Source organism: Rhinopithecus roxellana, chromosome 12 (assembly GCF_007565055.1).
Source record: "Rhinopithecus roxellana isolate Shanxi Qingling chromosome 12, ASM756505v1, whole genome shotgun sequence".
Classification (NCBI taxonomy): Eukaryota; Metazoa; Chordata; class Mammalia; order Primates; family Cercopithecidae; genus Rhinopithecus; species Rhinopithecus roxellana.
Window position 1 is genome coordinate 88,880,608 of NC_044560.1, and position 23,001 is coordinate 88,903,608.

The 23,001-nt window shown below is 47.7% G+C and overlaps 3 protein-coding genes across 4 annotated transcripts in view; 1 reads left to right on the forward strand and 2 right to left on the reverse strand.

Annotated features, from left to right (window-relative positions):
• Nucleotides 1-231: 231 nt before the first annotated feature.
• YRDC (yrdC N6-threonylcarbamoyltransferase domain containing) lies at nt 232-5,212 on the reverse strand. The gene is made up of 5 exons (XM_010352696.2): nt 4,784-5,212; nt 4,094-4,208; nt 3,851-3,970; nt 953-1,095; nt 232-681 (listed from the first exon to the last, which is right to left on the reverse strand). Exons 1-5 carry the CDS (start codon nt 5,170-5,172, stop codon nt 609-611), a joined length of 840 nt encoding a protein of 279 aa, XP_010350998.2. The 5' UTR covers nt 5,173-5,212; the 3' UTR covers nt 232-608.
• Nucleotides 4,787-6,444, forward strand: C12H1orf122 (chromosome 12 C1orf122 homolog). Of its 2 annotated transcripts, none has more exons than XM_010352682.2 (3): nt 4,787-5,431; nt 5,517-5,718; nt 5,964-6,444. In XM_010352682.2, exons 1-3 carry the CDS (start codon nt 5,397-5,399, stop codon nt 6,057-6,059), a joined length of 333 nt encoding a protein of 110 aa, XP_010350984.1. In that variant the 5' UTR covers nt 4,787-5,396; the 3' UTR covers nt 6,060-6,444. The 2 variants fall into 2 exon arrangements, with proteins under 2 accessions (XP_010350984.1, XP_030798327.1); XM_030942467.1 differs by having other exon boundaries at nt 4,799-5,298.
• A 112-nt stretch (nt 6,445-6,556) lies between these two features.
• Nucleotides 6,557-23,001, reverse strand: part of MTF1 (metal regulatory transcription factor 1) — a 52,873-nt gene continuing 36,428 nt past the window's right edge. The window contains exons 8-11 of the mRNA XM_030942466.1: nt 21,134-21,236; nt 19,551-20,146; nt 14,477-14,540; nt 6,557-12,634 (exon numbers count right to left, since the gene is read on the reverse strand). Of these exons, the coding sequence (XP_030798326.1) occupies nt 12,204-12,634; nt 14,477-14,540; nt 19,551-20,146; nt 21,134-21,236 (1,194 nt within the window). The 3' untranslated portion in view covers nt 6,557-12,203. The remainder of the gene's footprint in view (nt 12,635-14,476; nt 14,541-19,550; nt 20,147-21,133; nt 21,237-23,001) is intronic.

Below are 23,001 nucleotides of genomic sequence, written 5' to 3' on the forward strand. Positions count from 1 at the left end.
CAAAACAGACAGAAGAAACTTATTAAAATAAGGCCACCTAGGCCGGGCGCAGTGGCTCAAGCCTGTAATCCCAGCACTTTGGGAGGCCAAGATGGGCGGATCACGAGGTCAGGAGATCGAGACCATCCTGGCTAACACGGCGAAACCCTGTCTCTACTAAAAAATACAAAAAAAAACTAGCTGGGCGAGGTGGCGGGAACCTGCAGTCCCAGCTACTCGGGAGGCTGAGGCAGGAGAATGACGTAAACCCGGGAGGCGGAGCTTGCAGTGAGCTGAGATCCGGCCACTGCACTCCAGCCTGGGCGACAGAGCGAGACTCCTTCTCAAAAAAAAAAAGAACAAAAAAAAGAATAAGGCCACCTAGGAATGTTCTTAACTTTTCCATTCAGCTTTTGGCTGATATATGAAACTACAAATCAATACATCCTGTCCCGAGCTGTAAACCAGCAGCTCCCAGGGCTTGGTCTACAGTGCTCAGACACATTGCCTTAACAGTCAGGCTAGTGCCCTAGCTCCAGTGGCCTCTGCAAATGAGGCCTTGCCAGTCGTCAGTGGACAGACACATAGTATCTAGCACCAGGCCTTGGGCCTTCCTGCTTCCCAGAGTTTCACAGGTAGGACGCATGTGAGGGAAGTAGGCCATACTTTTGTTGGAGGATGGCTGTAGTACTTTCCAGGGCACTGAGGAGGAAACAGGACAGTTACCAGTCTGACTTCTCAAAGTCCCAAGCCCACCAGAAGCTGGTGAGCAGGGACATCGAATCCGTGATGAAACCTTTGGAATCCTAAGAAAGCCAGCAAACTTAATCCCACTCCAACTACCACTTCTCCAAACCTGGCCTGCACTCCCTCAGGGCAAGATAGGAGGCACCATCTTTATCTTATCAAAGCTTTTTTGCATCTCTCCAACCTCCCTCAAATTATTTCCCCACGCCACAGGAATGAGACTTACCAGCCTGGACGAATGATGCCAAACTTTCCGGGCACAGACAAATCAACCACAGTTGAGCCGAGGCGACACTCGGGGCTCTGGCCACCCCCAATTTGTCCCCCATCAATGACCAAGGACAACTGAGGCCAGAGATCCTGGAACTCCTGAGAAGAGGGAGAAGGAAGAGCATGGACACTATCCCTGGTGTATGCAATAATGTCAAACTGCACGCAGTCATCAGAGGCCATATAGTCTTAAAACGGAAGGCACCTTCCTCCAAGCAGAGAAAGGAGCTTCATTTAGTTAAGGTCAACTGTGCCAAGAACACTGTATTCTATGAGGTTTGGAGCCCTCCTGCGTTAGCACCCCAAGTAACACCTATCTAGGGCTTAAAGAAATCTTGCTATGGCAAAAGAAAATTTCATACATTGCTTCAGTTAGGAAATGTAAGTACAACAAATGGAGTTCTGGGCACAGATACAGGCTCTAACTCTGGACTTTCCATCGTATCTCTGTGTGACTGCACACAAGTTACTCTATCCAGGCCTACAAGACAAGTGGGCTGGACTAGATAATCCCATGTCTTCATTTGTTCTAATCTATGTAGCCAAGACAGGATTAGGATGACCTTTTCTTTGCCCTGGCTTGGGGCAGAGATAGGAGAACAGGGTCAAGAGTCAAAAACCAGGTAAAAAGGCTGGGCACGGTGGCTCACACCTGTAATCCCAGCATTTTGAGAGGCTGGATCTCTTGAGGCCAGGAGTTTGAGACCAGCCTGACCAATACGATGAAACCCCATCTCTACTAAAAATACAAAAATTAGCCGGGTGTGGTGGCATGCGCCTGTAATCCCAGCTACTCACTCAGGAGGCTGAGGCAGAACTGTTTGAATCTGGGAAGTGAAGGTTGCAGTGAGCCGAGATGGTGTCATTGCATGCCAGCCTGGACAACAGAGTGAGACTCTGTCTCAAACAAAACAAAACAAAAAAACTAGGTAAAAATCTGGTCACTTAATGACTGTGTGACCTGAAACAAGTGATTCCAGCTCCTTCTAGCTCTAGAACTATGCTCCTGGATCTCACTGCAACTCTGATCAGGGTATGAAGAACAGAACATGGTAGATTCTGCATGCCACCAACACTCAGTCTTTGGGCTATGAGAAGGATACTCCCCTAGAACAGTGGACTGCATTGTTAACTGAGCAAGAGCTTCCCCAACCCTTCCAGTGAAGACACTGCAATAGCAGTTAGGCCTGGGAATTTGGGACAGGAAATCATAAATATCAGTTACTGTGTTGGACAGGTCAAATGATTGCTGACAAGGTAAAAACCTCCCCTCTCTGTCCCACATCCCGATTCTTGCTCCTGGGGTACAGCCACCAGGACCAAGTCAAACCTGCACTCTGAGAATGGAAAGGGATGCTGAACTCTCACTTTCCAAGAACCCTGAGCCCCACTCTAGGTCTGGGCATGGAAAACCCCACCAAATGGAGTTCTGGGCAGAGATATGAGCTCCAACTCTGGACTTTCCATCGTATCTCTGTGTGACTGCACGCAAGTTACTCTATCCAGGCATATTAGCTGGATGTAATAAGCCCAAAGAAGCCCAAGGCCTGATGCTGGATACTATGTGTGATACTATGTGTCTGGCCCAGAGTCTAGGGACACAATGTAGCTTATAACTACATTTTACATCTTGGTAATAAGAAAAAGAACTGAAATTTCTACGTGTCCTCCTTTGTTCTAATCTATGTAGCCAACAAAGGATTAGGATGATCCTTTCTTTGATCTGGTTTGTGGCAGGTATAAGACAACAGGGGCAAGAGTCAAAAATTGGGTAAAAATCTGAGTCAGTCACTTAATGGCTATGTGACCTGGAAAAAGTGATTTAACTTTTTGGAAGCTAAACTTCTCCTTTTTTTTTTTTTTTTAAGAGACAGAGTCTTTCTCTAGAGCCCTGGCTGGAGTACAGTGGCACAATCTCAGTTCACTGTAACCTCCACCTCCCAGGTTCAAGTGATTCTCCTGCCTCAGCCTCCCGAGTAGCTGGATTACAGGCATGTGCCACCATGTCTGGCTAATTTTTGTATTTTTTATTAGAGATAAAAATATTTTGTCGCCGGGCGCGGTGGCTCAAGCCTGTAATCCCAGCACTTTGGGAGGCCGAGACGGGCGGATCACAAGGTCAGGAGATCGAGACCATCCTGGCTTATACGGTGAAACCCCGTCTCTACTAAAGAACACAAAAAACTAGCCGGGCGACGAGGCGGGCGCCTGTAGTCCCAGCTACTTGGGAGGCGGAGGCAGGAGAATGGCGTGAACCTGGGGGGCGGATGGCGTGAACCTGGGAGGCGGAGCTTGCAGTGAGCTGAGATCCGGCCACCGCACTCCAGCCTGGGCGACAGAGCCAGACTCCATCTCAAAAAAAAAAAAAAAAAAAAAAGAGAGATAAAAATATTTTGTCATGTTGGCCAGGCTGGTCTCGAACTCCTGACCTCAGGTCATACGCCTGCCTGGGCCTCCCAAAGTTCTGGGGTCACAGGCACAAGCCACTGCCCTTGGCCGCCTTCATCTTTCTTTACAGCACTGTCGTGAAGATTTACAGCCTAACTGTATTCGCCAAAAACTGTTATCTCCAGAAAACCAGGAAGACATTGTTCTTATCATAATCTTTCCTATTATTATAAAGACAGTAAGAAAAACACACCAATTCTTCCCCTGGCTTTTCAGACTTTGAGATAAAATCAAATTCCTTTAATTTATATTGCCCCCCCACCTCCCTACCAGCTGGGAAACCTTGCCATTGTTGGCCTAAGGACTCTCACGCCTGGCAATCCCAGTGCACTATCAATGCCACTGATTCACAGGAAACAGTGTTTGGGCTGGTGACATTTCCAGGGGAAGGACTGGGTAAACTCACCTCGACATTCAGAGAACTGGCCTGGGAGCTGAGGTTGGCGCTAGTGAGAGCAAGCGGACCCTCAAACATCTGAGCCAAGTCTTGCATAAAGGCATGATCAGGAATCCGAATGCCTACAAGCTATAAGGCAAGGGGAAAGGGATCATGAGAAAGGTTGGAAGGGGTAGAGGGTAAGTCTGATCTGGATCCTAGTGAAAGCCAAGTGGCCTGGAGTCTGGAGACACAAGAGAAAACTTGACTCACAGGTGTAAAAGGGTTTAGGTCCTTGTTGAGCTCCTCCGAGCGTTCCATCACCAGGGTCACTGGTCCTGGCAGTAGGTCTTTCAGGAGCCCCTCGGGTACTCTCACACGGCAGTATCTGGGAAACACAGGAGCATAAATCCATTCAAAATGAAGGACCGCTGGTGGTCCTTTCCTAGACTCTAGGCACACGTAGGAAAAGAATCCTTCAAGTTTACAATGGGAGCCGCCTGTCTCCCTGCTTCACTTCCCTAAGAGCTTGAGCAGAAAGCAGGGCTCCAGAGGGGCACCCCTGGCTTGGCATCTATGTGCCTCTGGTCTGAGGTACTACAACAGCTGCACCGCTGTGATACCGTGATAGTGGGATCAAGCTCCACGTTTTATTTTCTTCAAGGCATTCGCTATTAAATTAAGCTACTGTATTTCTTTCTTTTTTTCCTGGGGGCCTCCCCGATTAGTACAAATGCGCCAAGGGAACAGGGCCCCTGCCTTTCTCGTGTGTTGCTGCCTCTCAGCAGCATGTAGTTCAGAGCCTGGGGCACGTTAAGTCCTCGGTACACACTTCCAGTTCCGGATTCCTTGGTGAGCCTGGACAAGCCCCTCCCGCTCTCTGCGCCTCAGTCTCCCAAGCCTGTCACCGGAAACCCCTCCCGCGGTGCCGCCCCCAGCGGGGCCGGGTCGGGGCGGCCTCACCTGTAGACGTCGGCCACGCGGCCGAGGCATACGGCCAGCGGCTTGGCCTCGCTGCGGCCCTTGAGGCGGTACACAGCGCGCAGAGCCGCCGAGCAGCTCGCCGCGCAGGCCAGACCGTATAACGTATCGGTGGGGACGGCCACCACGGCGCCGGCGCGCAGCTCGGCCACGGCGGCCCGCAGCGCCTCGGTCCAGCCGGCGCGCTCCGGGCTCGCGGCCTGCACGGCCCCGCTCCCCGGGAGCCGCAACAGCCGGGCCCCGGGGGCCGCCGGAGCGGGGCTCAGCGGGCGGAAGAGGCGGCCGCTCCGGGAGCCAGCGGACACCTCGCTCAACCCCACGCTGGCAGCCACCGCGGCCCTCATCCCCCTGCACCGACGCGCCGGAGACATCCGCCCAGGCCCGTTTCCGGGAGGAAGTGACGCTCCCAGCCAGCTTCCGGTCCGGGAGACTCGGCCCCACCTCTGCGCCGGGCAGCTTAAAGGGACCACGACCCCCAGGAGGATTGAAGGAGACCGGTGGGGACGGGGCGGGGCCCAGCCTTGCGGAGCCGTAACACAGCGCTGGGGAGGGGGGCGGCCGAAAGGGGGGCGGTGGTCGGGCCGCGCAAGCGGAGATGGAATGGGGCCCGGGCTCAGACTGGTCACGGGGGTGAGAGGGGGCCCGTCGGGGAGGGGGGAAGGGGCTCGGCCCCGCGCAAGCGCCGGCCCTGACCGTCTGTCTCTTGCTCGGGCAGGGAGGCTGCCGGCGTGGACCGCGGGAAGGCGGGGCTGGGGCTCGGCGGGAGGCCACCCCCGCAGGCGCCCCGGGAGGAGCGCGCCCAGCAGCTGCTGGACGCGGTGGAGCAGCGGCAGCGGCAGCTCCTGGACACCATCGCAGCCTGCGAGGAGATGTTACGGCAGCTGGGCCGCCGGCGCCCGGAGCCGGCTGGTGGCGGGGTTAGTGCCCACCCTGGGCTGGGCCGGGGTGGGGTGGGGTCTGCCCACTGGCTAGGCTGGCCAAGCCCTAGCTTACCCTGGAGGGGGGAAGTATCTCTCCACCGCTTTATCCTTAACCTCCGTTGATCTGGTGAGAGGTTTCGAAAAAGTTAATACTATCCAAATGCCAAATGGCCATATCCTTGTGGGGCCTAATCCAAGGCCTTTCCTCCCAGCCTCACTTTTTTCCTTTCTGTTCCAACTAGAACGTCTCAGCCAAACCCGGAGCGCCAGCGCAGCCAGCTGTCTCCACCAGAGGCGGCTTTCCAAAGGATGCTGGCGATGGAGCTGCGGAGCCCTGACCATCCCCCAGCCGGATGCCCTGACTTCTCTCCCTCCCCAGGGCTGGTGGCTGGACTCTGAACAACTCCCTTCAGTATAGGGGCCAGTCTTCACTGGCAGTGGCTGGTACTTGGCTGGCTCTCAGCCTGGAATGGCAGCTCTGCTAGCAGCTGGGTTCACTCCCATGTCATCCTGGCTGAAAGCAGTGCTGTGCTTTGAAATGTAGCCAGTGAATACCCAGTCTGATTACCCAGATTTGGGCAGACCAGCAGTGCTCGCCAGAGTGGTCTGGCCTGCTATGGGGGATCCAGGTGATGTTACATGTCCATTTCATGCTTTGGGGGCTTTTAGCCCCACAAAACACCTTCAGCAGAGCCTTGATTAAAAGGAAACCTGCAGACTCTCCTGGTGACCGACGTTTCCTTTCTGTCCCCTCTCCAAGACTGATGGCTGGGAAGGGGGGAATGGTGGAAAAATGTCAACTATAGGCACGGTTGGGAAGAAATGCCACAGATACTACCAGATTTAAATAAGCATTTAATTAGGATTTCATTAGTATTTAATATTGCTTTTTCAATTCCAAAAAGTTAAATTTTCACTTCTTAGCAGATATTTTAAAGTACAATATTAAGTTTATACAAAATGAGCAATTAAGCAAACACCATTATTTCACATTCTTCAAAAATACAAATTCGTATTTATTCTTTTTTGGGTTTGGAGGTTTCTTCCTTTGGAAGTACTGAACCTGTAATGTTTTCATATCGCTCAGTGGAAGTCCGTTGTTCCCATGTTTCACACTTACTTTTACATAATCCAAATAAAACTATTTGGGACTTTAAAAGTTGTCACCAAGACCCCAGCCAATGATTAGTGTATGTCAAAAAAAAGAGGGCTCTTGGGGGCTCTTGCCTTTCCTGGCTAGAAGATCTGAGCCAGAGATTCAGCAACAATCTGTTTCCAGCCACCTTCCCCAAACGGACTAGGAAGAGTTCACAGGAAAAGGGAACAGACACTTTGAACTCTGACCCCCACCCTCACATTCTCCAAAACACAACTAAGGATGTAGACTGTTGAGTCAAACAGCCCTTGGGAGGCCTGAGAACACAGCAGGAAAAGGGCAAGAGAAGCCTCTGACTTGGCACACTACGAGGATAACAAGGATATTGCAAAAAACACCCCTGGGTTTTGGTGCAAAAAGGTTTTATGAAAAATTTTCCCATAAGAAAAAGTAGAAACTGCATTGAGCTGAGAAAGGGACACTACGTTATCGCCCAATTTTGGCCCAACAGGCACACCACCAAAAGGGCAGCATGTGGTTCTGAATCTCAATTCCAGTAGAAAAGCTTGTACTATGTACACATTGACATAAAGATCCAGTTTAATTTGCATTTTTCAGTGCAGACTGAGAAGCCCTCTCTTGAACAGGAGTAACAGTGAGAAATGCCCAGTGGTCGCTGGCTTCCCCTAAGGGCATCAGAAGAAATACAGGACCCCTTCCCTCTCTCCCTAAAAAAACATGCAAGAGGAAACAGGCTAATATGGCTAACCAATCAGAAATATGCTCCAGTTTTGTTACCTCCACCCTGAAATATTAAGGAACAGATAATTTCTGATCTATGTCCCAGCAGAACCATTTGCATATTAGATCTATGAAAATCTTTCTGCTTTGGCTGAATTATATTTTAAAACTTGTCTATTCTATAGCCTGAGAATTGAAGATAAAATGGGGGAGGTGGAGTAAAGGGTGGCTGAAGTATATTTTAAAACTCGTATATTCTATAGCCTGAGAATTGAAGATAAAATCGGGGAGGTGGAGTAAAGGAAGAAAGTTGATAATGATTCATGGGATTTAATGTTTGTTTATAGGATTTAATGAAGGCTGGAGGCCTTTTTGCTTAAGGAACCAACACAGGTAGTATGGGGACCAGTATGGAAATGGCTCATGTTGCCCCCTGCCACCCATGCCTCCCCAAACATATTTCTGATTGGTGGTGTAAGACAATTGTAAACTCTTGAGAAATACTGTTGCAGTTCCACAAATCAATGGTTTCAATGACTCTGGAAAAGTCTTTAAGGACAATGGATGTGATTACAAATATAAAAGTCTAGAAGGTGCCAGGTTTCTACCTAGGAACAATCTGTTCCTTCCTTTCAGGCATCATTTTGTAATGGTGAAGAGGGAAAAGATGGCGAGAGACCAAGAAGTGATGAAAAAGGGCCTCAACAGTCAGCAGAAAACAGGACCCACAGCAGTTCTTCAGAGAGCCTGAGGGGGCGCCCTGGGGCACACAGGGAAGGCTTGCATAGATTGAGCGGTTGCTGAGAATGCATAATAGTGTTTCCCTATGGACAGCCTCATAGTACAGGGCTGATTGAGCGGAAAAACGCGGCCAGGCCAGGGCCACATGGGACAACGACCATCAAGCTACACATATTGCACCAAGGTAAGTGCTTTTCTTTTCACACCTCAATTTAACTTTTTATTCTGAGCAAAAAATAAACTTTGTGGAAAGTATATATATGTATATATACACACAAAAGAAATTGCAGCAATTGGGTTAAAGATAAAATAACCTAAAGTGCTTTTTTATTTTATTATTTCTTTAATATACCAATATGAGGTTCTGCAAACTTGTCCCTGTGGACACATTCAGCATTATACAAAGTCTCTCAGGAAAACCCACCCACCCTCCAATATCCCCATCAGTCCACAGCCTTGACCCTGAAAATAAAACTCTCCGATCTACCACCTATCCCAGAGGTGAAGAAGAGAAGCCCCTTGCCTTTTACTCAGAGTGATCTTCACATCTTAAGGCCCTTCCTGGGCTTTGTACCATGATCTCCTTCTAAACGGAGGTGGAATTCAATAAATGACACCACTTCTGTCACCACACTAGTGGTGCTCCCATGAGACTGGCCAGACCCTGCCAGGAAAGACTGGGCCACTTTCCCTCAATGCCCAACCTACCTGCCTGGGAAGGGCCAAGTTCACTAAGGCAGTTTGGTGGTGCCAGTCAGTTTCCTTACCACCTCCTAAGTCCATGAACCCCAATCCCTGGTGCTAAGCACCCTTTGAAGCGGTTGTCTAATTGGAGATGTTAGTAGGAACTAGAAGAAAATGTACAGGGTGAAAATGGTTAAGTTTACTATGGGAGAGGAAAAAGGCTTGATTTTTACCTGCTAGAATTCTACAAATCCTCCCTAATCTCACCCTAGGTTCATTTCCCAGGTTTGGGAAACCACACTCACTATGAAGGTTCTTTCTGGCTCCAGCTTAGCGAGGGGCCCTCTCTCCTCCAAGGTCCTTGGCACTAGAGACCAGGCTTACAGAAGGGCAGGTAGGAAAAAAGAACGGAAAAGGAGGGAAAGGAAGACTGCCTACCCTGGGAAATAAACCTGATCTTCACAACCACTCACTGGCATTTTAAGCACATTCCTGATTTTTCAAAAGCTGATTGGATCTGATAGTCTTTCTTGTAATCTAAAGTCACCCTCAGAAGGCAGATACTTCAGCTTCTTCAACTGGAAAAATCTGTCAGCCTCAACACTGTTTAAGATGCTGCTTCATCACCCCTGATCTTTGAGAGTGAAAAGGCCACTGACCTAGGTAGGCCCCAACATGAGCACAGCCCTGGCTAGCCAGGAAGAGTCGATATTTAAACCGTGGGTGCTTCAAATGTCCTTCCCTGGGCTCCTATTTCCCACCTCCACTCCCAGGGAACCCAAATCCCAGGTGACCACAGGATGGGCATATGGGAAGTTCATTACTGCCCTCTGATACTGGCTTACTTTGGGGTCCCATCACTACTCTCTCAGAAGTTGTGAACACCAAGGGCCCTACCTCAAAGCTTCCTGTGGGTGCGAGGCCCAGAGATATCCAAGGATAACTCATGCTCAGCAGCTGGTTTTTCAGGAGGACTAACCCACTGTGTTAACAGGAAATTCCTCCTGCCTTATCAACTTCTGCTGAGGTCAATGGTCATCAGAAGCCACAATCCTTTTGGAGAAGGGAGTGCAGAAGGTCAAAAAGAAGTCAATTCCCTAGACCAGGCACGGTGGCTCACACCTGTAATCCCAGCACTTTGGGAGGCCGAGGCGGACAGATCACCTGAGGTTGAGAGTTCGAGACCAGCCTGACCAACATGGAGAAACCCTGTCTCTACTAAAAATACAAAATTAGGCGTGGTGGTGCACGCCTGTAATCCCAGCTACTCGGGAGGCTGAGGCAGAATTGCTTGAACCTGGGAAGTGGAGGTTGCGGTGAGCCAAGATCGCGCCACTGCACTCCAGCCTGGGCAACAAAAGCGAAACTCCATCTCAAAAAAAAAAAAAAAAAAAAAAAAGAAGTCAATTCTTCTGGCTAGAGTCCTGGAATGAGAAATTGGCTACTTGTAGGTAAGACCATTTCTCCTCATGGCAGTAACAACATTCACCACCACTGCCTTCTTTGTCTGTCCCTGAACATCCTTGCTAAAGGCAGGGAGGGCCTCTGGCTCCAAGGTAAATTATCTGCTCTCAATAATGTCTTGGCTGGCCCTGAGCAATGGCTCAGAGAACAGGAGAGTGACCAATGCAGATCCCTTTACATTAGGGAATGAAAATGCAAGGCAAAATTATGGCTGCTTCCTGCCTGACACTGTCAGTTTGGAAGAGCAGCCTTGTTTGTGGAACACCACTCTTTGCTCAGGGCAGGGAAATGGCTCTTGGGAGGCAGAGGCCTATTCTGCACCTTGGGCCATGCCTGGCCTCTGAGCTTGGTGAGTTTGGTCAGCACTCATGACTATGTTAATATAGCCTGTTGAGAGAAACCTTCATGCTAGTGTGGACTGTATCTTTTATTTTAAGAGGCAATGACTTGGAGCCAAAGGCAGACAGATGGATATAATTCTATACACACACACACACAATTTTTTCCTATAACACAACTTAGTGAAACATTCCAAATGAGATAACTTATTGCAACATTTCAGGCTTTTTGGTGGAAAGGGAATTTTTTTGTTTTGCTATACCCTGAGTAGATCATCGTTTTGTGATTTTTCTTTTTTTTTTTTTTTTAAATAAATCACATGACTAAGCTGAGCAAGTCACATCCTTGTTTGCACTGTATGAGGCTGTATGCAAAATCCAGAGGGGGGCAGAGATGGAGGGGGCAACCCAAAGCCTGGCTGGAACCAGGACACCTGGCCTGCCAATTATATGCCACCTCATACAAATTCCCTTAAATCTGCACCTTCTTCTGATAAGCAAAATGCGGCCCTTCTGCTCTGAGGAAGAAAATACCATTAAAAAGAAGGCAGACCACCAAACAGCAACTGGCCATAAGCCACAAGTTCTCTCTAGGACAAAACAGCGATGTTCCCCAAGGAAAATTCACTGCGATCTGCAAGCCCTGGCAACCAACTGAGAGAAAGAACCAAGAAGGCAAAGACAGTGATCATGTTGCTAGAACCTGCTTTGCGCACGTCATCGACAGATAGCAGTCAACAAGCTGCCTAGGGCCTCTGCAGAGCCAGATCAACCCCACAGCCTGTGAGCCAGGCCTTAAATTGCCTATTTGTGCTGAAGCGGGCTGCAGAACGACCTGTGTTATCCACCCTGAGCACCACCAACACTATGCACAAATGACAACACCATCTCACCTGAACCCTGTCCAACTCACAGCTGCCTCACTGGCCTTTGCCACTGCCCTCTCTGATGAAGCAAGGGTCTGGCCTTCCAAGCAAATGTCAGCCTCAGATTCAAAAGACACACAGGAAGGAGCAACACCCAACACACTGAATTCTCCTGCCCAATCCACAAAGACCCCAGTGCAAGCGATGGGCAGCATCAGATTGATGGAAACCACACCCTTTCATTTAGAATTTTTATGCACACGAGTAACCTTAGTTTCCAAGTTCACATGACAACAAGCAAAAGTGACATACAGTGCAGCCAAACAGTTCACTTATAACTTAGCTTTTTTTGTTGTTTTTTGTTTTTTTCCAAAGATTAGTTCCTTAAAATGGATGCTCCTGGGATGTGAATAAAGAAAATACGTCTGAAAGGTGAGGATTTCAAACAGTAGATTTCTTCATCCTTCAAATTTCTGACCCATGATGGCAGGCATTGTACCTCATGCCTCCTGCTCACCCACTTTTTCCCGCAGGTGAGCACACACAGGCCCTTCACTTGGAGAAGCTGCTGGTGAGGCCCATCTCCTCCTCCCCCTGCAGTAGTGCTTCAATGGGAATCAGATTGGACGGGGTGTCCAGGCTCTGGAGGGACAGAAATTCTGACACATCCATGGCACTTAACGTTTCTGTCTGAGGGTCTGAAGGAGTCTCTGCTTGCCGGCTTTGCTCACAGGAGGAGGGTATGGTAGAGGATGATGACTGGGGAACAGGGGCTGAAGAGAAAGTCTGCGCTGGGAGCTGCAGGCTGGGCCGATCAGGAGCCTGAGGGCTCGGCTCTGGAGGGGGTGGAGAGGAGCAGCCCTTTCTCCTGCTGGTTGCCCGCTCCTTTGCAGAGTCCCGGCATGCACACTGACACTGACATGCCTCTTCTTGTTTGATGATGATCACAGGAACACTGAGGCCAATCTGCTGGACAGAGCTCCCTGCGAGAGAGGCAAGAGAGACTGCTCTTCAAGTAGCTACAGAGGCAGGAGCATGAGGGACAGGGATACATGGGCTAGATGAGAGCAGAGTGCCATGGGAACCATGGGAAGGACGGTCACCACACTTCAGGGTTTGTTCTGCTTTAAATTGGACCACATGCCCTCTGACGTAAAAGAGGAACACTCCCCAGCCCAAGACAAAGTCCCCTTTCCTTAGAAAGTCACACACACAATCTAGATGCACCCTGTATTTCCAGCTTCATTTCCAGTCATTCTCCACTGCACCCTCCATGTGGATGCCTACTTTTTTCCTGACACGTTCTTTACACCCCTGGGCCTGTGGGCTCTTCCTTATGCCTAAAATCCCTGGACACCACTCTTCTGGAGAACTGACACTCATCTTTCAAGACCTAGCTCACTCCCCCACTCTCTGTAGGCCTATGCAGAGGACTAGCTTGGATGAAGCCCGTACCCAGCTTCCCAGCACACATGCACAGTGCTGCTGTCTTCCTTCCACACCTCTCTCCTTGCAGTACAGGACCTGCTTGGTTCTGCCTGCCCAGGAGACTCTGAGCTCCTTTAGGACATCTTACTCATCTCTCTTTCTCTTGTGTGTTGTGCGAACACTTGCTCCATATTCAGCCAGGCTTCGTGTGTCCTGACAGAGCTAAGGACCAATGGGCAGGACCAGGTGCAGTGGCTCATGCCTGTATGTAACCCCTGTACTTTGGGAGGCTGAGGAGGGAGGATCTCTTGAGCCCAGGTGTTTGAGACCAGTCTGAACAATATAGTGAGACTCTGTTTCTACACATAATAAAGAAAAATTAGGCCGGGCTTGGTAGCTCATGCCTGAAATGCCAGCACTTTGGGAGGCCAAGGTGGGCAGATCACTTGAGGTCAAGAGTTCGAGACCAGCCTGGCCAACATGGTGAATCCTTGTCTCTACTAAAAATACAAAAATTAGCTGGACATGGTGGTGAGTGCCTGGAATCCCAGCTACTTGGGAGGCTGAGGCATGAGAATCACTTGAACCTGAGAGGCAGGGGTTGCAGTGAGCCGGGATTGCGCCACTGCACTCCAGCCTCCGCAACAGAAAGTGACTCCATCTCAAAAAAAAAAAAAAAGAAGAAAAAGAAAAATTAACCAGGCATGGTGGTGCATGCCTATGGTCCCAGCTACTTGGGGGGGCTGAGGCAAGAGAAGTGCCTGAGCCCAGGAGGTCCAGGCTGCAGTGAGCTGTGATCGTGCCATCACACTGTGGCCTGGGTGACAGCAAGACCTTGTCTCAAAAACAAAACAAAACAAAGGCCAATGGGCAGGAGAACAGGGTGGGAACTGGGAGGCCTGACAACTAGTGCTTTGGTTCCACCATAAATTCGCTTATAACCTTGGGGGAGTCATTTAATTTTTCTGGGTCCCCGTGTCTTAATCGATAAAATAAAGAATTTGAATAAAAGGAAATTTCAGCTCTCTATGTGTCGCTGACCCAGATGCTATTTCTTCATTACTGTAATTAGAAAAGAGTCCAGTGAATTAACAACTGCCCTCTTTAGCATTAACTGTGATTCAAAAATTTTTTTCTGGCTACATTTTAAAGCTGTATCTGAAAGAGAAAGAACTGTTACTAAAGAATGTTAAACACAGTATTTTGGCCAGAAGTATACTAACTTTTAATAGTTGTGAGAATATGAAATACTCTAGCCAACAATACAACGTGAAGAATTTAACTGAGGCTGTTTAAAGATTTTTAAAGTTTTAGAAACTGGGACAAAGCAATAATTAGCTGTGCCTCAAGGGGCCCACAGAGTTGCCTCCTCTTAAGGCTAACATGGAATTACATACCTGGGCTACTGGCTACTGGTACTGCAGTGGTAAAAAACACCTTCTCAACTTTAGATGCTTGCTGCTGAAAAAAGAAAAAGAAATCCCATTTATAGCCACTGTAATATGGCAGATCCCCAGGGACCTGAAGCCTCCCCGATTGTAATGGTCATCCAAGAAGACAGAAAACCCTTAGTGTTCAGGGGTTTTTGTACTGAGTGTTTTGTTTGTGCTCTGACATGAGGTCACTGCACTGTTTGACATTCAGTGCTGACAACGTAGCTAGCTTTGTACGCTACTAGTTGGCTGGCTCCCAGCTGCCTAATCCAGTAGGTTCTGTATCCAAAGGCTCCTCCTCCTCCAAGGTTGCTTTTCTCAAGCAGATTGTCTTCTCAGAGGGATCCCAGGGCTAGCTTTCCTTCAGACTCTCCACCTTTCCTGCTGCCTCCCAATACTTCTAAGAAAGCTGGAAAGTTCTTTTTTTCCCCTCAGAGATTAAGTTGCATGCCAAGGACAGGCTAAGGCTTCCTCTCACAGGCAGACAGCCCTGTAAAGGCCTTGTGCTATAAGGTGCACAGCATAGTTCAAGGGTGGGCCCTAGATTCGGCCACACTTGGATTCAAGTCCAGGCTCTGCCACTTATTAGTTGTTGATGTTGAGCATGTGATTTAACTTCTTAGAGTCCTGTTTCCCTGCCTATAAAAAAGGAATAATAACTGCTATGGATGGAGTTATCTGTCCCCTCCAAAACTCACGTTGAAAGGTAATCCCTAGTGTGGCAGTATTGAGAGGCTGGGTTTTTAAGAGGTGACTGGGTCATGAATGAATGAATTCACTCATAGATTAATGGGTTATCATGGGAGTGGGACTGGTGGCTTTTTTTTTTTTTTTTTTTTTTGAGATGGAGTCTCGCTCTGTCGCCCAGGCTGGAGTGCAGTGGCCGGATCTCGGCTCACTGCAAGCTCCGCCTCCCGGGTTTACGCCATTCTCCTGCCTCAGCCTCCGGAGTAGCTGGGACTACAGGTGCCCGCCACCTCGCCCGGCTAGTTTTTTTGTATTTTTTAGTAGAGACGGGGTTTCACTGTATTAGCCAGGATGGTCTCGATCTCCTGACCTTGTGATCCACCTGTCTCGGCCTCCCAAAGTGCTGGGATTACAGGCTTGAGCCACCGTGCCCGGCCTAGGGACTGGTGGCTTTATAAGAAGAGTAAGAGAAGCAGGGTGTGGTGGTACATGCCTATAGTCCCAGCTATTTGGAAGACTGAGGGAGGATCGCTTGAGCCTAGGAGTTTAAGGCCAGCCCAGCCTGGAACATAGTGAGATTCTCTCTCTTAAACAAACAAACAAAAAACGCCGGGCGCGGTGGTGGCTCACACCTGTGATCCCAGCACTTTGGGAGGCCAAGGCAGGCGGATCACAAGGTCAGGAGATGGAGACCATCCTGGCTAACACGGTGAAACCCTGTCTCTACAAAAAATATAAAAAATTAGCTGGGCATGGTGGCGGATGCCTGTAGTCCCAGCTACTCGGGAGGCTGAGGCAGGAGAATGGTGTGAACCTGGGAGGTGGAGGTTGCAGTGAGCCAAGATCTTGCCACTGCACTCCAGCCTGGGCAACAGTGCGAGACGCCATCTCAAAAAAAAAAAAAAAAGAAGAAGAGGAAGAGAATCCTGAGCTAGGATGTTCAACCCCTCGCCATGTGATGCCCTGTGCTGCCTCAGGACTCTGCAGAGGGTTCCACACCAGCAGGGCAGCCCTCCAGATGTGGCCGCTCAACGTTGGACTTCTCAGCCTCCATAACTCTAAGAAACAAATGTGTTTTCTTTATAAATTACCCAGTTTGGGGTATTCTGTTATAAGCAACAGAAAATGGACTAAGACAATAACCAAAAACCTTTCAAAGGCCCCTGTGAGGATGAAATGAGATGATGCACGTAGGACACTTGGCGCATGGTGAACATTCAGTAAACATTATTATTTAAGGCCAGGCGTGGTGGCTCACACCTGTAATCCTAGCACTTTGGGAGGCCGAGGCAGGTGGATCACCTGAGGTCAGGAGTTTGAGAACATTCATTATTTATATTATTACTAAGTAGGACTACAAACCCATGCCCAGAAAATCACCCTTATCGCTCTAGTATACTTCCTATTATATGGGCTAAAAGGTTTCTACTTTCTTGAAGTCTTATCTTGAGGCAGCTTTGTCTTTTATCTCTCTAAAAAGGAAATTAAAAAGTGCCTCTAAGATGAGTGTGGGAGGAAAGTGAAAGCTTCTGGCTAAGTTATATAGCAGATGATACTATAAAATAATAATGGAGGCCGGGCGCAGTGGCTCACGCTTGTAATCCCAGCACTTTAGGAGGCCAAGGTGGGCAAATCACCTGAGGCCAGGAGTTGGAGACCAGCCTGGCCAACGTGGCGAAACCCTGTCTCTACTAAAAATTCAAAAATTAGCCAGGCGTGGTGGTGCATGCCTGTAGTCCCAGCTACTCGGAAGGCTGAGTCAGGAGAATCGCTTGAACCCAGGAGGCGGAGGTTGCAGTGAGCCAAGACTGCACCACTGCACTCCAGCCTGGGCAACAAAGCGAGTCTCTGACTCAAAAAAAAAAAAAAAAAAAAAAAAGGAGAAGTGAGACCCATATTTAAATACCTGAAAAGAAAAGGGATGACGTGTTTCACTCAGCACCCAGGACAGGGCCAGAGAAAACAATAAAAACCACATGGAGGCGGGCTGGGTCACAACACTGGAAAGCCCTTTCCAATGACTCTGGCTATCTAGAAATGGAAACAGGCTCTCTAGATCTAGAGGGGATTGGCACCCTAGTTCTGGAATTTGAGTGTTCTCCCTATTGAGCCCCAAATCGCCTTTCTAGTGTGTCTGATAGTAGCATACATCCACCTCTAGATTCTCCAACTTAGTACATCCTTTTCTCCATCTAATTCCTACCCATATCTCAAGGCTCACCTGACCTGTATGGCCACCCAACAAACCATTAGTGTCTGAACCCCTCAACGCAGTGGCCAAGAGCCACCAACTCTGGGATCAATCTGCTTATGCTTAAATCCCAGCTTTGCCACTTGTGAGCTGTGGGAACTTCAGCCAGTCACCAAACCTCTCTGGACCTCTGCTCTCCATTGGGAAAATTAGACCTACCTCCTAGGATTGTTGTAATATGTTAAAATGTGCTTTGTGTGACACATAGAGCTGTAGGTATACAGAGATAGTAAAAATATCAATGATTGCTAGGGGAGGGGGAAGACGTAGAAGGGATGAATAAGTGAAGGACAAGGAATTTTTTTTTTTTTTTTTTTTTGAGACGGAGTCTTGCTCTGTCGCCCAGGCTGGAGTGCAGTGGCCGGATCTCAGCTCACTGCAACCTCCACCTCCCGGGTTCTCGCCATTCTCCCGCTTCAGCCTCCTGAGTAGCAGGGACCACAGGCGCCCGCCACCTCGCCCGGCTAATTTTTTGTATTTTTAGTAGAGACGGAGTTTCACTGTGTTAGCCAGGATGGTCTCGATCTCCTGACCTCGTAATCCGCCCGTCTCGGCCTCCCAAAGTGCTGGGATTACAGGCTTGAGCCACTGCGCCCGGCCAGGACAAGGAATTTTTTAAAAAGTGAAACTATTCTGGATATTGTAATGGTAGATAGATGACATTATGCATTTGTCAAAACCAATAGAACTGTACAGCACAAAGAATGGACCCTAATGTAAACTATGGACTTTAGATAATAATAATGTATCAATACTGGTTCATCAGATGTAACCAATGTACCACACTGTTGCAAGATGTTAGTAATAGGGGACAAACACAAGATGATACAGAGAAAAAATAATAATAATAAGAGGGGAGGGAGGGCTGGGCATGATGGCTCATGGCTATGGTCCCAGCACTTTGGGAGACTGAGGCAGGCAGATCGCTTGAGTCTAGGAGTTCAAGACCAGCCTGGGCAACATGGCGAAACCCCATCTCTATAAAAAAATACAAAAAATTAGCCAGTCATGGGGGTGGGTGCCTATAGTTCCAGTTAGGAGGCTAAGGTGGGAGGATGGCTTGAGTTCAAGAGGCGGAGGTTGCAGTGAGCTGAGATACCACCACTGCACTCTAGCCTGGGTGACAGAGCCAGATCCTGCCTCAAAATATATAATAATGATAATAATAAGAGGGGAAACTGGGGATGGAGAAAAGTTTGTGGAACCTCTCTGTACCATTTGTTCAATAAAGTCCAAAAAAAAGTAATCTAAAAATAATGTACATAGGTAATAACTGACACATTGCAAATCCTCAATTTTAAAAAATATGTAGCATATAAGTCCTTACACATAGTAAGGACTCAATAAATAATAGCTGTTGGTGTTTTTAAAATTATCATTATTAGTATTTAGTATTTAATCTACTGGTAATATTAACTTTCTTTTTGGCATTTTTAGCCTCTTTAACTAGAATATACATTTTTATAAAAAATAAATCATGTTTTTTTCTCTTTTCTGTATCCTCCAGATATTCAGTGTGGTATCTGGCGAATATCAGGCTTTCAAAGTTGTGAGATTGGCCACCCTGAGACAATTCTTCACCATGAAGCATTAACTGAATGATCAAGTCATTTCCCTAGTCATCAAGACCAAACACTTCCTCAGAAAATGATTCTATGATGGGCTGTGGGAGCAGATTAGTTCTCTGACTTGGCCACTGCTATCTGGTGCCATCTGACTGGGTCACATCAGTCCCTCACATCAGTCTGACTCTGCCTTGAAGACAACCTTCTTTTTCTGGAATATTCTGGGGCCTCTGGAGTTTGCTGACTGCTTTTTTATACTAGAAGATGTGATTAGATTCCAGTATCAGTAGGAATATTTGTTCGAGTACCTCCTGCTAGATCAAGACTGTTTCTCTGCCTCCTTATTGTAGGTACTGACCACAGCATTTCCTACATTTATACCACTTGATTATGTGGAAAATGACTAAAAGGTAGTCATTGACAAGTTTCATGGTGGATATGACAGCCACTTTTCTTTTTGAAGTAAAAGCTTCTGAACACGTCACCTATGCAAACACACTTCACCCCACTGGGTATATTTATACATAATACTTACAATTTGTTCTTGGTTTTGTGGAGAACTGGTGGCACCATTTAATATCCATTGTAAGTTCTGTTCTCCCATGACTAGGCTGGACTGCAGGATAGCTGTGTTGGGAGTCGGGGTGATGGTTATTGTGGGATTATTAGTTAGGACAGAGTTGGCACCCAGGGGCAGAGTCTGGACCATGGCTGGCAGGGGCTCAGTAGTACTTTGTGGTGGGGCTGGTGCTGCCACAGCTGATGCCACTGCCGCTGCTGATGCAGAAGCCCCAGCAACAACAGAAAGTCCTGGTACAATGGGCTGCGGTGCCTGGGGGTGCGGAATAAACTCTTGATGATTAGCAGCAAACTGTGTGCTGTGGGGAACAGGCACTTCTGGAGGTTGTAAGAGAGCAGGGGGGTTGCCAAATGCAGCTTGCTGGGAGCCAGGTCCTAGGGAGGGAGCAGGCGGAGGAGCAGACGGAGCTGAGGCAGGTAGTAGAGGCTGGGGTGGCTCGGAGAGGCCAGGCTGCAGTACAAGTGGAAGAGATAAAGATGCTGAATTTCCTGTGGATGGCGGAACATCACTGACTGACTCTGCATCACCATTAAAACTTTCAATCAAGGAAGCTGGCAAGAAAAAGAAATAGAAATATATATACATATCCCAAGCCTTAGATGAGCCACAAGAACAGTCATTATGGGCTAAACAAAACACAGCTGAAGTCCACTGAACTGATCTCTTCATAGCTAGCAGGCCAGCTTTCTGTCATTTTCATTTAGTGACACCTCTGGTCAAAGTATCATGTTTCACCATCAACCTCACTTCCTAAATGTGAAGACCCAATATAGGTCTAACCATTTAAAAAAGTGTCTTAAGGCTTTTCTGGAAAAGAGACTAAACATCCTTTTTTTGATATAACTAGTGAATATACTTTCTGACTAATGGGAAGTTTTACAGACAAATTTTCATCAAACACAGTATGATCGATGCATCTGAAGTTTGTGGGTTTGTGGGTCCTTTTCATTCAGAGACAGTGTATCACATCAGAAGGAAGAGCTCACAAGGCTGGGCACGGTGGTTCATGCCTGTAGTCTTAGAACTTTGGGAGGCTGAGGCAGGTGGATTGCCTAAGCTCAGGAGTTTGAAAGCAGCCTGGGCAACATGAAAAATCCCATCTCCACCAAAAATAAAATAAAATAAAATTAGCTGGGTGTGGTGGCACATGCCTGTGGTCCCAGCTACTCAGGAGGCTGAGGTGGGAGGATCACTTAAGCCTGGAGGTGGAGGTTGCAGTGAGCCAAGATCACACCACTGCACTCCCACCTGGTGACAAAATGAGACGCTGTCTCAAAAAAAAAAAAAGCAGAAGAAAGAGCTCACAGCTCCTCCATTTTGTTTTTTACAGCCAACAAAAGATTCTGGGAAAGGAGACTCTCTTCTTCAGGACTGAGGGAAGTAGGGGAAAAGATGGAATTAAACTGAAAGACCCAAACTTTTCTGACCCTTTATAGAAAGCTCACTTCATTTAAGCTAACTAGAATGATTCACTGTGCCTGTGACTCACTGTGTCAGCAAGTGCTGAGATGTGAGTAGAAAGAGTCCGTGTGACAAACCTGTCTGTTGAGGATCTTCCTGAATTGCCGTATCATCTGAATTCTGGAACATTGATTCAAAGATGATTGCTGGTGAAATTGTGCTGAGGTCCTGGCCCTGGGTCTAATGGAGAAAGACAAAGATGTGAGATTGGCCATCTTGAGACAATTCTTCACCATGAGAGAACACATTCAAAGCAGCAGAACTAGAATGAAAATCTTTTTTATGCATCTTGTTTTTATCTTTTGCTATTTAAAGTAACACATATTTTCTTAAGCCTTAGACACTAAAGATTTGGGTCCTCAAATATTTTAATTTTATTTATTTATTTTTTAATAGAGACAGAATCTCACTATGTTGCCCAGGCTGGTCTTGAACTCCTGGGCTCAAGCAATCCACTCAACCTCAGACTCCTAAAATGTTAGGATTACAGGCATGAGCCACCATGCCCAGCCCCTCAAATACTTTAAAACAGGAACTGGCACACAATGACTTGCCAGTTATTTCCTGTTTTTGTAAATAAAGTTTTATTGGAACACGGGCAAATGCATTCATTTACATATTATCTGTGCAACTTTTGCTACAATGGCAGAGTTGACCAGTTGTGACATAGACCATGTGATCGACAAAGCCTAAAATATTTACTATCTGGCTCATTACCAAAAAACCTTGCTGACTTCTGATCTAAGAGACCAACTCTTACATTAAAAAATGAGATTATAGGCCGGGTGTGGTGGCTCACGCCTGTAATCCCAGCACTTTGGGAGGCTAAGGCAGGCAGATCACCTGAGGTCAGGAGTTCGAGACCAGCCTGGCAAACATGGTAAAACCCTGTTTCTACTAAAAATACAAAAATTAGCTGGGCGTGGTGGCAGGTGCCTGTAATCCCAGCTACTTGGGAGGCTGAGGCAGGAGAATCGCTTGAACCCGGGAGGCAGAGGTTGCAGTGAACCAAGATCGCACCACTGCACTCCAGCCTGGGTGACAGAGCAAGACTCTGTATCCAAAAAAAAAAAAGAAAAAGAAAAAAGATTATATAATATTCATTACCCTGCAACTTGCTTTCCTTGTGTAATAACATTGTGAATATCTTTCATAATATCTATGATATTCTAATATGTATGCATGGTAATAAATCAAACAAGACAACGATGATAATAGTGATAGCTTTATACTTAATAAAAGGTCAGAGGCATTAAAAACAAAAGGTAAAATGTGAGGGGGAAGAACCCAACACACTCCCTGAGGGCCTGCCTCCCCACAGGCACTAACTAAAATGAGCACTCTTCACTTTAGTTCAGGGAAGGGAAAAGACTACAGTTCTTCTATCCATGGTCAACCTCCAATCCACCTCTACCCCTACAGTCTGTAGGGCAAGAGTGGTAAGGGCAACTGCCTAAAAAGTCCAGACAAGGAAAAAAAAAAAAAAAAAAAAAAAAAAAAAAAGTCCAGACAAGGAACAGAAATACGTGAAGCAAGGGAGGTGCATTGTGGCATACTGGAGAGACTGCATGCCAGTCACCTCAAGGGCTTCAGCCAAATGCTGTCACGGGACTATGCAGGCCAGGGATTACCAGAACTCAAGTGGCAAGATTTTGATTTTCTTTTTTTTGAGACAGGGTTTCTTTATTCTGTTGCCCAGGCTGGAGTGCAGTGGTATGATCATAGCTCCCTGCAGCCTTCAACTCCCAGGCTCAAGCGATCCTCCCACCTCAGCCTCCAAGTAGCTGGGACCACAGGTATGGGCCACTACATCTGGATAATTTTTTAATTTTTCTGTAAAGATAGGGTCTCACTATGTTGTCCAGCCTGGTCTTTAACTCCTGGGCTCAAGGGATCCTCCCACCCCAGCCTCACAAAGTGCTGGGATTATAGGTGTGAGCCACCA

Bases quoted from the DNA above. Each gene is read 5' to 3' on its own strand.
- YRDC (XM_010352696.2), bottom strand. From the start codon at position 5,172: ATGTCTCCGGCGCGTCGGTGCAGGGGGATGAGGGCCGCGGTGGCTGCC. The intron at 3,971-4,093 runs GTGAGTCAAGTT...CTTGCCTTATAG, and splicing joins ACCTAAACCCTTTTACACCT to CTTGTAGGCATTCGGATTCC. The intron at 1,096-3,850 runs GTGAGTTTACCC...CCCTCTTCTCAG, and splicing joins CCAGTTCTCTGAATGTCGAG to GAGTTCCAGGATCTCTGGCC.
- C12H1orf122 (XM_010352682.2), top strand. From the start codon at position 5,397: ATGGAATGGGGCCCGGGCTCAGACTGGTCACGGGG. The intron at 5,432-5,516 runs GTGAGAGGGGGC...TTGCTCGGGCAG, and splicing joins GGCTCAGACTGGTCACGGGG to GGAGGCTGCCGGCGTGGACC. The intron at 5,719-5,963 runs GTTAGTGCCCAC...TGTTCCAACTAG, and splicing joins CGGAGCCGGCTGGTGGCGGG to AACGTCTCAGCCAAACCCGG.